The sequence below is a fragment of the Mytilus galloprovincialis genome, chromosome 2 (assembly GCF_965363235.1).
Source record: "Mytilus galloprovincialis chromosome 2, xbMytGall1.hap1.1, whole genome shotgun sequence".
Classification (NCBI taxonomy): domain Eukaryota; kingdom Metazoa; phylum Mollusca; class Bivalvia; order Mytilida; family Mytilidae; genus Mytilus; species Mytilus galloprovincialis.
Genome location: NC_134839.1, coordinates 36,503,043 through 36,520,235, shown reverse-complemented (window position 1 = coordinate 36,520,235; position 17,193 = coordinate 36,503,043). Strand labels below are relative to the sequence as shown.

The 17,193-nt window shown below is 32.4% G+C and overlaps 1 protein-coding gene and 1 non-coding gene across 7 annotated transcripts in view; both read left to right on the top strand.

Annotated features, from left to right (window-relative positions):
• LOC143063505 (heterogeneous nuclear ribonucleoprotein 87F-like) overlaps positions 1-7,542 on the top strand; it is a 41,906-nt gene extending 34,364 nt beyond the window's left edge. For 5 of the 6 annotated variants that reach the window (XM_076235706.1, XM_076235705.1, XM_076235707.1 and 2 more), the window contains 2 exons: positions 442-503; positions 1,378-1,841. In XM_076235706.1, the coding sequence (XP_076091821.1) occupies positions 442-482 (41 nt within the window). In that variant the 3' untranslated portion in view covers positions 483-503; positions 1,378-1,841. Of the gene's footprint in view, positions 1-441; positions 504-1,377; positions 1,842-5,507; positions 5,586-6,543; positions 6,743-7,101 lie in introns of those variants that run through there. The other variant, XR_012975025.1, reaches the window with a different exon arrangement.
• An 802-nt stretch (positions 7,543-8,344) lies between these two features.
• On the top strand, positions 8,345-8,640 carry LOC143065555 (small subunit ribosomal RNA). Its single transcript, XR_012975518.1, has one exon. It is a non-coding gene; the product is annotated as a small subunit ribosomal RNA (ribosomal RNA).
• Positions 8,641-17,193: the final 8,553 nt, after the last annotated feature.

The following is a 17,193-nucleotide window of genomic DNA, read 5'->3' as shown; positions in this document are numbered from 1 at the left end:
GGGGGGGGGGGTAAATTTTTCTCATTTCAGATTTCATAAATAAAAAGAAAATTTCTTCAAACATTTTTTTGAGAGGATTAATATTCAACAGCATAGTGAATTGCTAAAAGGCAAAAACAAACTTTTAAGTTCATTAGACCACATTCATTCTGTGTCAGAAACCTATGCTGTGCCAACTATTTAATTTTAGATTTAAAAAGTTTGAAGAAGAAATCTTTAATTGTAAAATTTGTAAAATCTTGACATTTGTTTTGTGTAAAAAAAACCCATGTAATGTCAAAAATTTGATCACAATCCAAATTCAGAGCTGTATCACGCTAGAATGTTTTGTCCATACTTGCCCCAACTGTTCAGGGTTCGACCTCTGCGGTCGTATAAAGCTGCGCCCTGCGGAGCACCTGGTTATTTTTGTTTTGTTTTACACAAACTTTCTCTTTACAGGTGGAGGAGGAGGAAGAGGGAGAGGTGGTTACAACAGATAAATCATACTCAACAATTTTTAGGTAATGTCTCAGATGGTAAAGACAATTATCAGGGTTTGTTTAAAATGGAGGAAGGGGAGACAATTGATACTATTTGTAAAAACAGTTGTGTTAAGTACCTATATTTGACCCGTACATCAGACAAACACTTAATTTCAAATTTAATACATTACATTACCATATGTGATGAGAAATTTGAGCATGGCAACAATAAAATTGCAAAAGATAAGAATATACGATATGGTGAAAAGAAGGATTTTATGACCATAAAAAAGAAGAGTACTGTCTTAGTTGTGATATATAACTATTTTACCCTTGTTCAGTGGTCTAGACTAGTACTGGATCAGTTTCAAGCTGTAAGACTTTATATTGGCTTGAAACAAGAACTGTTCTATAAATTGACATTAACTTAAAAATCCTAGACATTCAAGTTAGTAATTCATCATTTAAAACATAATACTTAATCGTGCATGGGATTAAAGATGAAGCACAATAGGATTATTTTAATATTTGAATTTAATTCATCAACTCTTTTAAAAAGATTATGTGTTTCAGGTTTCTGTCATATAAAACTATGGCCAGGTAGGTAGGTAGGGGAAATTCATAATCATAAACAGAAAGTTACTTATATTGATTAGCTTGAAGGGGGAAAACCTGAAACATTTATCTTTTGATCCAACTCAGTGATTTATAAATAGATTCTAGAAATATTAATTGGATTTAAATCATGTGTGTAGTTAAGCATGAAGACTGGAATTGTCTTGTGTAAAATAAGACGTTGATTTGAAACAACAAATAACTTATTGATGGTTTAGTGTTTTATAATTAACTGTAAATTAAACATGTCAATATAATTATTGCATTCATTAATAATATTTACTCTTGATTACATTAGGCAGGTATATAGAGACTAGGCAAGAAGTAGGACACGACCACTGTAGGCATCCCCTTGTTAGGCAAGGATTAGGATATTCAACACGGCTTATTAATATTATCATATTAGGCGATGACTATGTTGTTCAGCAAGTGTCCATAGGCATCCCAGTGTTAGGTAGATGCTAAGAGATAATAGTGAACATCTTCAATGCCATAAATACAAGGATTATATATTCAACATTTGGTCTTATTTCAACATATTTAAGACTGATATTCGTAGCTGAGGGATATCAAAACACTTATTATGGATCTATATATACCTGTGTAAAAATTGCCAATACCTGACAATCAGATTGTCAGTTTTAATGTATTATCCTGTGATAAATGTTGTGTGTCTCATAACAGAAAGTTACAACTTTTTTAATAATCATGTCAACCATCTGTTAATATTTACTGTCATCAATTAAAAATATTTTAGAAGAATCCATATTATTCAGTGTTCGATTGAAGTGAATGACTTCCTTTGTAATTTTATGCCCAGCACTGATTAGCACTGATAACTTCCAATTTAGACAAGTTAACTAGTGATATTGCTGTCCTTCAGGGATTTTGTTGTTGAAATATTGATATTCAGATCTTTTAAAGGCTCTGGGACTATCTTTGTTGTTTCCATTTATTTCTGTGTACTGTTAGTGTTTAAGATTCTTCAGGGTGTTGATGAACACAACTGTACCATCCACTAGATAAGCCCCAGAAGTTCAGCTGCATGCTTGGCACTAATAAACCTACCTCATGCAGATCCTTTATATTACGGTCACATCGACTTAGTTGATTATTGAGGCTCGAAAGACTTTGTTGAGTTTGAAGGCTAGATAAGTCTCCTTGATATCCCTTGTAATATGAAGCTGATATTTCAATACTACTATCCCCTTCTAGATTCCAGTTTGTTTTGGAAATTTGAGTGACAGTGATGTTCATTTAACACTCGAGAAACTTGTCAGATATAATTTAATTTCATTGATCAGAGAAGCATAATATATCAATGATTATTTTATACTGAAGGGTTCATTGGAACATCAAAAACGTTTGAGAAATGGTTCAGTACAGTACATTAGGTTGGTTACAGGGGCAGAAATTTCATCTTGGCATTCAACATTTCAGATATAGAATTAAAAATACTTTGATCAGTTGCTCTATCCACCATTCTGAAATTAGGATTCATATTCTGCCATTACAATTATTTCCATTTATAAGATTGAATCAATCCTGGTTTCTGAGGAAAGGAGAGGGACAGTTAGTTCCACACAAATATAAATGAGGTTGCAAAAGTGGTTCCTATGCAAGGGAGAATATTAAAACCATGAAGTGGTTGCACACTGAGGAAATATTTGTTTGGGGCTTGAACCATGCATATCTGCTTTATTACACATAACACTACTGCTGAGACACCATCCACATAAATAATCAATTAGAGGCAACAGTAGTTTACCGATGTTAACATTTGTGTAAATCCATTCAGAAGATACCAAAAAATGCTTTAAAAAAATGAGGGAATCTTATCATATGAACTCCATAAAACAAATAGCTTCAAATGATAATTTAGTAAAACAAATATATCAACAACCTCATTAAACTTGTAATTCATTCAAATATGACATGAAGAAGTGTCAATTTTTTGGTGACATTACAATGAAAATTCCATGTGAAAAATCAATTCTGGCAAAAAATAAATACTCTAGATTTGTAACATGCACATAAACATAGAATAAGTCTTTTGGGGAATCTTCCATTCTTCATTTTTATGTGATAAGTGGAGTTACAAATGGTACATGAAAAAAATTCAAAATCTATTTCCGAAATTGCTTGCTACTCTTTAACATTGATATTACAAATATCAACCTTTAATAATGCATAATCATTCAAAGTGTATTTTAAGTATTTAAACTGCTGATTCAGATATGTTGTTTTGTATTCCAATATTGGTAATTGTAAATTTAATAGCAAATATGGTGAAGAAAAATTAGAATCCATGTAAACTGTTAAACAATTGTGTCTGTAGATCAAGAAAATTGCCTGGAAATTAAAGCAGCTAACTCTTTACTGTTCCTGAATAATTAATGCTGCTTTAGTAGGGTAGTCAATTTTGATTCACTTCTTTGATTTAACCTCAATTAGTTGAATAAAATATCGTTTTGTGTGTTGATTAACATTGGGAATTGGGTTTGTACAAAACGAGAGATTTCAAACTCCTATAGAAGGGTACGAAGTCCTAATGCTCAGAACAGGACCTCAGTAGGCTGTAGGGATAAATCATCATCAAGATCGTTACAATTACATGAAGATCAAATGAAGACATCTAGGGTTCAAGATAACAGATCAAATAGCAATAAATAGGTTCCTTCAGATAGGTGAGGTAGGTTCATATTTGATGTAGTCAGATTATATGCATTTCTTGTATTGTCATGGTTTTGACACATAGTCATTTTTTTTTCACTAACAACAAAGTTATAAACATGAAAATAATATAAGAATTTGACTTATGAAAGGTAATGGTTGTAAAATCAAAGCTTGTTAACCTGATATAAACTTTTTTAGTTTTGAATTATTAATAGAAAAGTATCTAATTTTACAAATAAAATTTATAATTACAAGAATTGATTTTGAAGTTTTCAATTATGATGTTATACCCCTCCATTGCTTCTTTAAAAATGTTTGTCTACCCAGACACTGAATGAGATCATGCTCATTTCCAAATGGATGTAGCAGTAGGGTTCTCGTGTATCCTGGTATAATTCCTTTTTAAAGCAATAACCTTTATCACAGTCTGTTGACAGGTGTAAAAAGTAGATTTTGTATATTTTTAACCTACTAAGCATCTACATCCAATACTTACAGATTTAAGGTGGTACCCAACACTTTAAACTAAAATAAATTTGGCTCGTTTAATTTTCATAAAATTTTGACAAAGTATTTACTTTGACCCTTTGACAAAAATACAAAAATTTCAAAAAAATTGAACCAACCGTTTTATCAGAAAAATTACTGGTTATATAGGAGTTTGGCAAACACTTGTTTTGATCATTGAGAAGCTTAATATTCCGTTTACAACACAACATAATTAAAACGTTGCTGATTTTACAGAGTTATCTCCCTGTAGTGTTAGGTACCACTTTATAATTACATGCTATGTATTAGTATTCCAGAATTTTTCTTTAAATTTTTTTTTATGAAGAATATCTCATACTTTTAATTTTTGGAAGTTATATTATACAATTTGTTCTGAAAGTTCCCATATTGTATTAGTAATATCTAGTTGTTTTTATCTAAATCTATCAGAGTTCAGAAATTGAATTTTAAAAGATAATGAAATTTGGTACTGGTATAACATTTGCGAGTTCTAAAATAATGATTATATTAAAATGTAATATTTAGTATTAATTGCCTCTTTTTTTAATAATAAATAAGCTATTACAATAAATAGAATGATGCTAAAATTGATCTTGATAGGCTTTTCAAATTTTGATACAAATTCTTACAAAAGCATAAAACAACAAAAAGTTTTGCATATAATTTCATCTGTTTTAAAAAAAACGTATATAATGGAAAGATTCCTTTAAATAAGGATTGTTAATGACATTTATATTTAATCATTTGTTTTCAAATTAAGTTTTTCTTTGTCATAGTGAATATATCTGAGAAATAATATGTTGAATTTGAGATCTATCGTCCTCTAAAATTGATATATAAGTATTTTTTTATTGCGGAGTCAAAAGACAGTAAATTTCAGTATACGTCTTTTACGTTCTTAATTTTCAAAGCAGTAAATGAACACTTTCGTTTCAAGTGATTCACATTGATGAGCAGCTGTTTTGTGCAGAATTAAAAACAATACATTTTGCAGTGAAACATATAAGAAAAAGTATTCTTGTGAACATGAAAGTCAGCAACTGTTCTCTTTTGATTGCATTTAAGCTGTTCACAAAATTTAGTTAATCAAATAACTTGGTTAATTTACTCAGTTGTAAAGTACTAAGTATTAAATTGTTCATTAAATCTAGCAAAGAGAAAAAATGTGTTTGAAATTGAAAACACTACTGACTGGCTGTTTTGTCCAGGCGTTTGCTAATTTTAATATGACATTTGTTGTAGGATGTACATCATGACATTCTATTGAAATATGGAAGACCTGTTTTAGCGTAAAGATGTTCAATGTATTTACAGCTAAATGTAAGTATTTTTTTTATTGCTGAGTCAAAAGACAGTAAATTTCAGTATACGTCTTTTATGTTCTTAATTTTCAAAGCAGTAAATGAACACTTTCGTTTCAAGTGATTCACATTGATGAGCAGCTGTTTTGTGCAGAATTAAAAACAATGTAAAATGTAAAGTTATTTTGCACTATACATAAGGTAAATCTGCAGTACAGAAACAATATTTCAGAAACAAAACAACAATAAAACATTTGAACTGTATTTGATAAATGAGACAACAAATAGATTACTCTAGACAAACCTAAATATTATGTCAAACTAGATTGCCGATAAGATTAAATGGGATTAATGAAATAGAGAGGCAAAAGATACCAAAGGGACATCAAAACTCATTAGTTTGCAGCTGTTTCATTATTCCCAGAAGAAAAACATATCGTAATTATTGATGAGGTTCATGACTTATGTCTTCAATGCTCTATTAACATCATTCAGTTGAATAACAACATTTGCATAAAATACTACTACAAATGTTATGAAGGGAAACTATAATACAGTTACAATACCGGTAGGTATAATTTTTTAAGAGACAAGCAAATAAATAATAAACCTTACAGCAACTAATTAGAAAGCATGCTTTGAAAACTTTAGTTGATATCATGCCTTTCTATCGTTTAATATCGTCTGGTGATGATGATGGTAATGATGGATGGCTGGTAAACATGCAACTTAAATGCATCAATGAGAACATACTGATTTAATAGGAACAGAAATACACACCCTATTTCTTAACTAGACCAACACACTAGCTTGTTTACCTCAAAAGTTTGATTCCCAATAAAGACATCTCACCCTATACAGACGTTTGCAGAGTTTGTTTTGTATATGAAGTCTTGTTTGATAATGCCTGTTGATTTGATACTTCAATTTGATATTAAGTTTGAGAAGAAATGTTAATAGTATTCTTTATATTTAAGAGAGAAGACAATATTTTGTCTTATGGACTGATGTTAATCAAGTACAAGTGTGCAAGTTATCTGGAAGAAAAGACATTGGTGTATGATGTGATCCCTACTGCTAAACTGGACATGTTGAAAATATTAAATTCCTTCCAGTTCAGTTTTTTTTAAAGGAAAGGATGCTATCAACAACGGTGATATTCTTCATCACATAGAGGTAACTTTTAAAATTCCACTTTATTTTCAAAATTAGTTTGTTCCTATTGTATAAATATAGTCGGAGACAAATAAAAAGAACACAATTTAACATGTAATTAAGATGATAAACAATGTCAGTACATAGAAACTATTCTTCAACACTATCGGGTATTATTTTTTAGCTACACTGATAGCTGTATATGACGACTAACAGTGGGTACTGAAGATTATTAGTAAGATAAGAACTGCCGTTCCAGCACAGCTATGCTTTGATCTCTGTTCATTTTGATACTTTTAAATCACATATTTTCAAATAAAATGATTTAAATTTCTGTGTAATGTACAAATTTAGTGAAATTTTAATGTTTTTCTTTGTAGAATTTAAGATCATGGTTGGAAGCGAAATATAGACATCACTCTTCAAAAGACTTTCATCTGTGTGGTAGCTTTACAATTTGCCTAAAATTTGGCTTGTTACAGTAATGAGAATTGTAATGAAATAAACAACTATGACAGAGTTTTTGTCATGCACTGTCTATTGTCTACATATTCCTGAATTGGGATTCTTGTTCAATGCTACGACTTTCTGCTATATTAACTCATTATTTTATGGTTTTAAGAAATGTAAAAATATAAATTTTTTCTGCTTTATAAAAAAGAAGAATAATAATTTCATGCTGAAAAAAGCTGATAATTGTCTCATTGACAATCATGTTACATCTGCCTGTATTTATTTATGGTGTTCAGCTTCAACTTTGTTATGTCAATGAGTTTTTGTACCGGATTATTTGACCTCTAATAAACTTGAAAACAATCTTATTATTGTTGCTTATTATCATATTATATGTAAAATTGTTGACCTTTGACATAGAGGATCTGTTATCATCAAATGTACCTCTTATTGAATTTTTGGTGAAACTGCACAATGAAAGGTGAATTAAACCTAATATGCCAGAAATAGTATAGAGAAACTTCTGACATATATACAAGGCTAGAAAAGTGGATCCTTCAGTCCAACAGTTTTCAGTTTTTATAAAAAAAATTGACTTGATTGAAAGATGAAATGATCCATAGCCACAAACCAAAAGTAAATCAAATATTTTATGAATAAGGCTCCAGAGTTCTCATAGACTTCCCAGGTGAAAATATATGACAAGAGTTGGACACCTTCTCCTTTTATATGTTATCATTGACCACTGTAGATACTTAACTATGAATTGATAGTTAAGAGTGAAGAAATGTGATTTATATTATGTTTATTGGAATTATTGTTTTAATTGTTTCCTAAGGCATCAGTCTCCCACTTAAGAAATAATAGATTTTTTTGCACCCGTCGTAGTGGAGAATACTTTTAAGCTGATGAGGGACTTTCCTTTTTGAATTTTCCTTGTTCAGTATTTTTGTGGTTTTACTTTTTCCCCTTGTTCGTATGTCCCAAAATTGGCTTCTGTTCCCTTCCTGTGGTTGCCTCAATCATGACACTTGTACATAAAACAGAGATCAACATTAAAATAAGGTAGGCTGACACAATGCTTATTACCACAGAACACAGATCATGTTTGCATTTTGGTGGTATTATTTTTGCCATTTTTGAGTTATTTCCTTTTAAAACGTCAGCAAACAGGGTATCATCTGTGTCCAATGTACACATTCCCCATTTATTTGTGTTTATTCCCATGAGTACACTTTAAACCCTTTAACGATGATCTATTGGAGGGCAAGTCTGGTTCCAGCAGCTGCGTTATTCCAGCTCCAATAGCGTATATTAAAGTTGTTGCTGTTAAAAAGCTCGTAGTTGGATCTCCCCGTATTTTTTTTCAAACAATATAAGTATTTAAGTGCAGGACTTTACTTTTGAAATGAAGAATGAACTTCCATTTTTAGCTCACATGGCCTAAAGGGCCAAAGTGAGCTTATGCCATCACTTGGCGTCCGTCGTCGTAAACTATTTCAAGAATCTTCTCCTCTGAAACTACTAGGCCAAATACTTCCAAACTTTAACTGAATGTTCCTTAGGGTATTTAGTTTATAAATTGTATCCGAAGTTTTGATCTATCAACAAACATGGTCGTCATTGCTAAAAATAGAACATAGGGGTCAAATGCAGTTTTTGGCTTATAACTCAAAAACCGAAGCATTTAGAGCAAATCTGACATGAAGTTAAATTGATTATCAGGTGAAGATCTATCTGCCCTGAAATTTTAGATGAATCGGACAACCCGTTGTTGGGTTGCTGCCCCTGAATTGGAAATTTTGCTGTTTTGGTTATCTTGAATATTATAGATAGAGATAAACTGTAAACAGCAATAATGTTCAGCAAAGTTAGATTTACAAATACATGAACGAAATGGTCAGTTGACAACTTTAGGAGTTATTGCCCTTTATAGTCAATTTTTAACCATTTTTCGTAAATCTTAGTAATCTTTTACAAAAATCTTCTCCTCTGAAACTACTGGGCCAAATTAATCCAAACTTGGCCACAATCATCTTTTGGGTATCTAGTTTAAAAAATGTGTCGGGTGACCCGGCCATCAAAACAAGATGGCTGCCACGGCTAAAAGTAGAACATAGGGGTAAAATGTAAAAAAACAAAGCATTAAAATCAAATCCGACTGTGGTTGAATTATTTATCAGGTCAAAATCTATCTGCCCTAAAATATTCAGATGGATCGGACGACACGTTGCTAGGTTGCTGCCCCTGAATTGGTAATTTTAAGGAAATTTTGCAGTTTTTAGCTCACCTTTCCTAAAAGGAAATGTGAGCTTTTCTCATCACTTGGCGTCCGTCGTCGTCGTCTGTCGTCGTTAACAATTTTTCAAACATCTTCTCCTCTGAAACTACTGAATGGATTTGGATGAAACTTAGCATGATTGTTCCTTAGATTATCCTGCACAAAGTTTGTGCTTCGATTTTTGATCCGTCAAAAAACATGGCCGCCGTTACTTAAAATAGAACATAGGGGTCAAATGCAGTTTTTGGCTTATATCTCAAAAACTAAAGCATTTAAAGCAAATCTGACATGGGGTAAAAATGTTCATTAGGTCAAGATCCATCATCCCTGAAATTTTCAGATGAATCAAACAACCCATTGTTGGGTTGCTGCCACTTAATTGGTAATTTTAAGGAAATTTTGCAGTCTTTGGTCATTATCTTGAATATTATTATAGATAAAGGTAAACTGTAAACAGCAAAAATGATCAGCAAAGTAAGATCTACAAATAAGTTAATATGACGAAAATTGTCAATTGACCCCTTAAGGAGTTATTGTCCTTTAATGACAATTTTTCACAATTTGTTCATCATATAAATTTGCTAACTTTAAAAAATCTTCTCTAAAACTACTCAACCAAATTCAACCAAACTTCATTTGAATGATCAGTAGGGTGTATAAAATAAAGTTTGTGTTTTATTTTCTATTTCATCAAAAAACATGGCCGAAGGCATTGTTTACCAGGTGAGCGATTCAGGCTCTTGAGAGCCTCTTGTTATAAATTACTTTCTCAATTTGTTGATGGTTAAAAAGTATATTACCAATGCCCTTTTCTGTTCAGTAAAATGTCAAATTTAAGATTGGCTTAAATAAAGTCAACAGTAGAATACCGCTGTTCAATAGTTATAAATCAATTTAGTGAAAACAAAACCGGGTCAAAAACCAAAACTGAGGGAAAACAAGAGATCAACAGAAACACTGAACTGCAACAAAAACAAGGGCCAACGAAAATAGAAACGGACAATTTGATAACAATTTAAGTGAATTGGCGGTTGAACCTGGAATTATGGCTAGCCAAACCTCCCGCTTATATGACAATGCTAACAATACCGCTTAAATGACACAACTACGTAAAATACTCTACAGCATTTCATTGTAAGTGTCCTGTAATTGTTATTTTCAAACTTAATAATCTTCATTCTTACAGAAGAAATATAGCATATCTACGTTTCCACTTACTTAATTGCCAAAAACAAACTTGGGTTTATTTTTTGAGACTAGGATCTTTGTTTTAAGACTACATCTTATGGTCATATGTCCTACAAGAATAGCTGATGAACTTTATTAAGTGGAACTATATTCGGTATTTTTTTCTGTGTATAAAAAAAAGAAAAGAAAAAAGTAACACGATCAAAAGAACCAACAAGTGACACCTTTAAAATTGAGCAACACAAACTTCCTAGTCAATTTCGAGTAAAAAGGTAATTTTAAATTCTTACCACAGTTTACAAAAACAGGCACGGTCCTTTTGAATTACCACAAACATTTAAAACCCATAGTTTTGTTGCAGTGAAAAGTAAAGCATATCAAGCGATATTCTATCGCAAAATTGACACACATTACAAGCACTATACTTGATTTAGTAGGCAATCCCGCATATCCACAGTGTGGGAACGGAACTGTACGGTTTTTTAATAATTTAGTCATTCCGGAGACTGTCAAGAGGGGCTCCGACATTCGAAAAATAAGTTGCTTGATGGAAACTTTGACGAACTCTAATGTTACTATATAACGTTTCTGCTTCAAGTTTTGGTTGCTTAAACATTCTTTATGTAAATATGAACCAATAGAATAATAAAAAAAGATATATGCATCCAAACGTTTTCCTTAGAATGGTGGAGCTCCGTGTAAAACGATCAAAACTGTCACACAAATGTCAAATAAACATCGAAAAACCAATCATTGCTACCAGAATTTTCACATGTACCCTTTCTGATATATAGTCTTACCTGTCTGAAAGATAGCCATAGTCCCAGTAGAAATCCAAATATACTAGTATTCATTTTCTCCATATCGGATATTTTTATTGACTGTACAATCGCTTGCAAGTTTACTGTACTGTCACTCGGAGCCTTCCTGTACAATCACTTGGAGCTTTCCTGTTTATCGTTTGGCCAACTAGACTACCCCGAAAGGAGGGTAATTTAGTTACTTCACGGTTCAGCTAGCAAGCAAGCTAGTCAAATGTATTACCTTTACCTACACACTCATTGCATTTTGCTGTAATATTTTTTAGTGTTTGTGTACGTTGTTTTTTTGGCATATGAATAATTATAACACTCAAGTAAATTATGCTTACTACTATCTCTTCTGCCACATTTATGATCAGTCCATATTTTCAATGAGACTTCTGTCATATAAAAAGGTTATTAAATAGTTATCAAAAGTACCAGGATTATAATTTGATACGCCAGACGCGCGTTTCGTCTACATAAGACTCATCAGTGACGCTCAGATCAAAATAGTTAAAAAGCCAAACAAATACAAAGTTGAAGAGCATTGAGGACCCAAAATTCCAAAAAGTTGTGCCAAATACGGCTAAGGTAATCTACTCCTGGGGTAAGAAAATCCTTATTTTTTTGAAAAATACAAAGTTTTTTAAACAGAAAATTTATAAAAATGACCATATAATTGATATTCATGTCAACACCGAAGTGCTGACTACTGGGCTGGTGATACCCTCGGGGACGAAACGTCCACCAGCAGTGGCATCGACCCAGTGGTGTAAATAGTTATCAAAAGTACCAGGATTATAATTTGATACGCCAGACGCGCGTTTCGTCTACATAAGACTCATCAGTGACGCTCAGATCAAAATAGTTAAAAAGCCAAACAAATACAAAGTTGAAGAGCATTGAGGACCCAAAATTCCAAAAAGTTGTGCCAAATACGGCTAAGGTAATCTACTCCTGGGGTAAGAAAATCCTTATTTTTTTAAAACTACTGCAATCCAATGCAACATATGTCTGGCATGATTTTTTCTTTCCTTTTTCTTTTACGATTTAATAACTGTTATTTGGTATTGTTATCATTTTTTTTTTAAATTGTAACCTAAATTATACATTCAAAAGTGTTACTAATGTTTAAAGCTTTTATTTCAATGGATGCAGTAGCGGATACGGTGTGCGGGGAGAGGGAGTTCTGGTGGTTGAAACCCCGTGATTTTTCGGTTTTGTTTTATTTTGTGGTCGTTTCACGGTGTTCCGTGGTTTGGATCCCCTTTTTCAGTAGGTTTGATCCGCACATGGTCTGATATCGTCAATGATAGTATTAAATGATGACCCGATCATTCAACTGATTTTATTTTATAGTTTAGTCTTGTGTTAATTGTGCTAGAGGCCGACTGAGCGCACACAGATTTGTTTAACCCCGCCAAATTGTACAGTCAATAAATATAGGCGATATGGAGAAAATGAACATATTTGGATTTCTACTGGGAAAATGGCTTTGAAACTTTCAGACAAGTAAGACTATATATCAGAAAGGGTACATGTGAAAATTCTGGTAGCAATGATTGGTTTTTCGATGTTAATTTGACATTTGTGATTGCTGTTGTGTGACAGTTTTGATCGTTTTACACGGAGCTCCACCATTCTAAGGAAAACGTTTTGATGCATATATATTTTTTTTTTTATTATTTTATTGGTTCATATTTACATAAAGAATGTTTAAGCAACCAAAACTTGAAGCAGAAACGTTACATACCGGTAGTCACATTAGAGTTCGTGAAAGTTTCCATCAAGCAACTTGTTATTTTTCGAATGTCAGAGCCCCGCTTGACAGTCTCCCGGATGACCAAATTATTAGAAAACCGTACAGTTCCGTTCCCACACTGTGATATCATACAACTTGACATCACGTACTAGTATATTAAAAATATGAGTTTGCGTTTGCAAACAGATTTTGTGAATTCATCAAAACGTGTTTAGTCTTAAATGGATTTGCAGCTCATTCCATAATTTAGAAGCATAATATTTACCATACCGGTGTTTTTAAAAGGTAAGCAATTCATTCTCTACTAGTGACATCCCTAAGGGTATAAGAGTTTACATTGGTCAAACGTTTGGATGAATGATAGATCATACCATCCCTTTATAGTATTCTTTTCTCGCCTGGTTTGTGTAACCAGCAACTCTGCTCTACCGTGAAAATGTCAAGTGAATAGTTTAAGGATACATGTGTTTTAAACAAGTTTGAAATGTTTTTTTCGGACAAGTACCACTCTATCCGCTGCTAACGATTTGAGAAGAGAGAAAACCAATTGAGGATCATGCTTATCACTAGATAGTACTTGCATTATTAGGCATCACTGTCACAAAATGTTACCTTTCAGCAAAACATTATGATAGTATATAATAAGAATAAGATACTTACTTTACCTGACTACATTTCTTTTCACCGCTTTAGGGTACCTATATCCAGGGGTCATGCCACTGTGTGGCAACGGTTATCAAACAATGACATGGCAATAGTTGCGATATTGGTATTACATAGTGAGCATTAAAACCAAATAGAACATCCTATTTATCATATCTGAATTGGTATTTTAATTTCAATCAATTCTGGTAGCAATGAGGTATCGAAGGATCTGATCACCGGTAACGTTGTAAGTAATGAAACATAGCTAATAATGTTTTCAGTATGCCAATCCGAAATATCTCCACTCAAACATGAGTTCATCTACTTGAGCAAAAACGTATTTATGTGGGATTTTAGGCAATTACCGACGAGTTTATCACATGGACTCTGTTGAAACCATAAAGAACTTCGAGTAAATATTTGTTAAACAACACCAGGACAAAAACCTCTTCTTCAACATTATATCTTAAAAGACCCACATCGTTTGACGTCTGTTTACAAAACTTTGAATTTTTCAAAATAATTTTCTATCTCAGGAATAGTCTACCATGATTCCTCAATGCGTTTTACTTTTTCCACCCGTCTAACCTTTTTAGCTCACCTTTCCAAAAGGAAATGTGAGCTGTTGCCATCACTTGGCGTCCGTCCGTCGTCGTCGTCCGTCAGTCGTCGTCGTCGTCGTAAACTATTTCAAAGATCTTCTCCTCTGAAACTACTGAACCAATTCAAACCAAACTTCATCTGATTGATTCCTAGGGTATCTATAATAAAGTTTGTGTTTTAATTCCCATTTCATCAAAAAACATGGCCGCCATGGCTAAAAATAGAACATAGGGGTAAAATCAGTTTTTAGCTTATAACTCAAAAACCAAAGCATTTAGAGAAAATCTGACATGGGGTTAAATTGTTTATCAGGTCAAGATCTATCTGCCCTGAATTTTTCAGATGAATCGAACAACCCGTTGTTAGGTTGCTGCCTCTGAATTGGTTATTTTAAGGAAATTTTGCTGTTTTTGGTTATTATCATGAACATTATTATAGATAGAGATAAACTGTAAACAGCAAAAATGTTCAGCAAAGTAAGATTTACAAATAAGTCAACATGACCGAAATGGTCAGTTGACCCCTTTAGGAGTTATGGCCCTTTATAGTCAATTTTTAACCATTTTCCGTAAATCTTAGTTATCTTTTACAAAAATCTTCTTCTCTGAAAGAACTGGGCCAAATTTAACCAAAAATGGCTAAAATTATTATTAGGGTATCTAGTTTAAAAATTGTGTCCGGTGACCCGGCTAACCAACCAAGATGGCCGCCATGGCTAAAAATAGAACATAAGGGTAAAATGCAGTTTTTAGCTTATAACTCAAAAACCAAAGCATTTAGAGCAAATCTGACATGGGGTAAAATTGTTTATCAGGTCAAGATCTATCTGCCCTGAAATTTTCAGATGAATCGGACAACCCGTTGTTGAGTTGCCGCCCCTGAATGGTAATTTTAAGGAAATTTTGCAGTTTTTGGTTATTATCTTGAATATTATTATAGATGTACACCAGATGCTCCGCAGGGCGCAGCTTTATACGACCGCAGAGGTTGAACCCTGAACGGTTGGGGCAAGTATGGACACAACATTCAAGCTGGATTCAGCTCTAAATTTGGATTGTGATTAAATAGTTGACACAGCATAGGTTTCTGACACAGAATGAATGTGGTCTAATGAACTTAAAAAAAAATGTTTGCCTTTGAGCAATTTACTATGCTGTTGAATATTAATCCTCTCAAAAAAATGTTTGAAGAAATTTTCTTTTTATTTATGAAATCTGAAATGAAAAAAATTGACCCTCCAATTTTTTTTTCACACCCCCCTTTCCCTTATTTCAAAACTGATCTCAATTCAAATTTCTAATGAAGTTTGCAACAATAACTACTCATTTAAATACATCATAAAATATTAAAATGTAAAAAAAGTGCTTGTTATCACTGAATGGTAAAGATTGTTTTAATCTATCAGTTGGTAGTAAAAGTGAATATACATTGTATATTGTATAAAACAATGATTTAAGTTGATTCAACTACTATTCTGGACAAAGAAAGATAACTCCAATTGAAATCCAATTGGAATATTGTGCAATTAGATATTTCTTGCTATTGTGGAATACTGTGCAATTGAAAATATTTGCTATTGCACAATACTGTGCAATTGAAGATTTCTTGCTATTGCACAATACTGTGCAATTGAAGATTTCTTGCTATTGCTGAATACTGTGCAATTGAAAATTTCTTGCTATTGCACAATACTTAATATAATAACTTTTATTGGATCCTGATTTGGACCAACTTGAAAACTGGGCCCATAATCAAAAATCTAAGTACATGTTTAGATTCAGCATATCAAAGAGGCCCAAGAATTCAATTTTTGTTAAAATCAAACTTAGTTTAATTTTGGACCCTTTGGACGTTAATGTAAACCAATTTTAAAACGGGACCAAAAATTAAGAATCTACATACACAGTTAGATTTGGCATATCAAAGAACCCCAATTATTCAATTTTTGATGAAATCAAACAAAGTTTAATTTTGGACCCTGATTTTGACCAACTTGAAAACTGGGCCAATAATAAAAAATCAAAGTACATTTTTAGATTCAGCATATCAAAGAACCCCAAGGATTCAATTTTTGTTAAAATCAAACTAAGTTTAATTTTGGACCCTTTGGACCTTAATGTAGACCAATTTGAAAACAGGACCAAAAATTAAGAATCTACATACACAGTTAGATTCGGCATATCAAAGAACCCCAATTATTCAATTTTTGATAAAATCAAACAAAGTTTACATCTGGACCCTTTGGGCCCTTTATTCCTAAACTGTTGGGACCAAAACTCCCAAAATCAATACCAACCTTCCTTTTATGGTCATAAACCTTGTGTTTAAATTTCATAGATTTCTATTTACTTATACTAAAGTTATGGTGCGAAAACCAAGAAAAATGCTTATTTGGGTCCCTTTTTGGCCCCTAATTCCTAAACTGTTGGGACCTAAACTCCCAAAATCAATACCAACCTTCCTTTTGTGGTCATAAACATTGTGTTTAAATTTCATTGATTTCTATTTACTTAAACTAAAGTTATTGTGCGAAAACCAAGAATAATGCTTATTTGGGCCCTTTTTTGGCCCCTAATTCCTAAACTGTTGGAACCAAAACTCCCAAAATCAATCCCAACCTTTCTTTTGTGGTCATAAACCTTATGTCAAAATTTCATAGATTTCTATTTACTTAAACTAAAGTTATAGTGCGAAAACCAAGAAAATGCTTATTTGGGCCCTTTTTGGCCCCTAATTC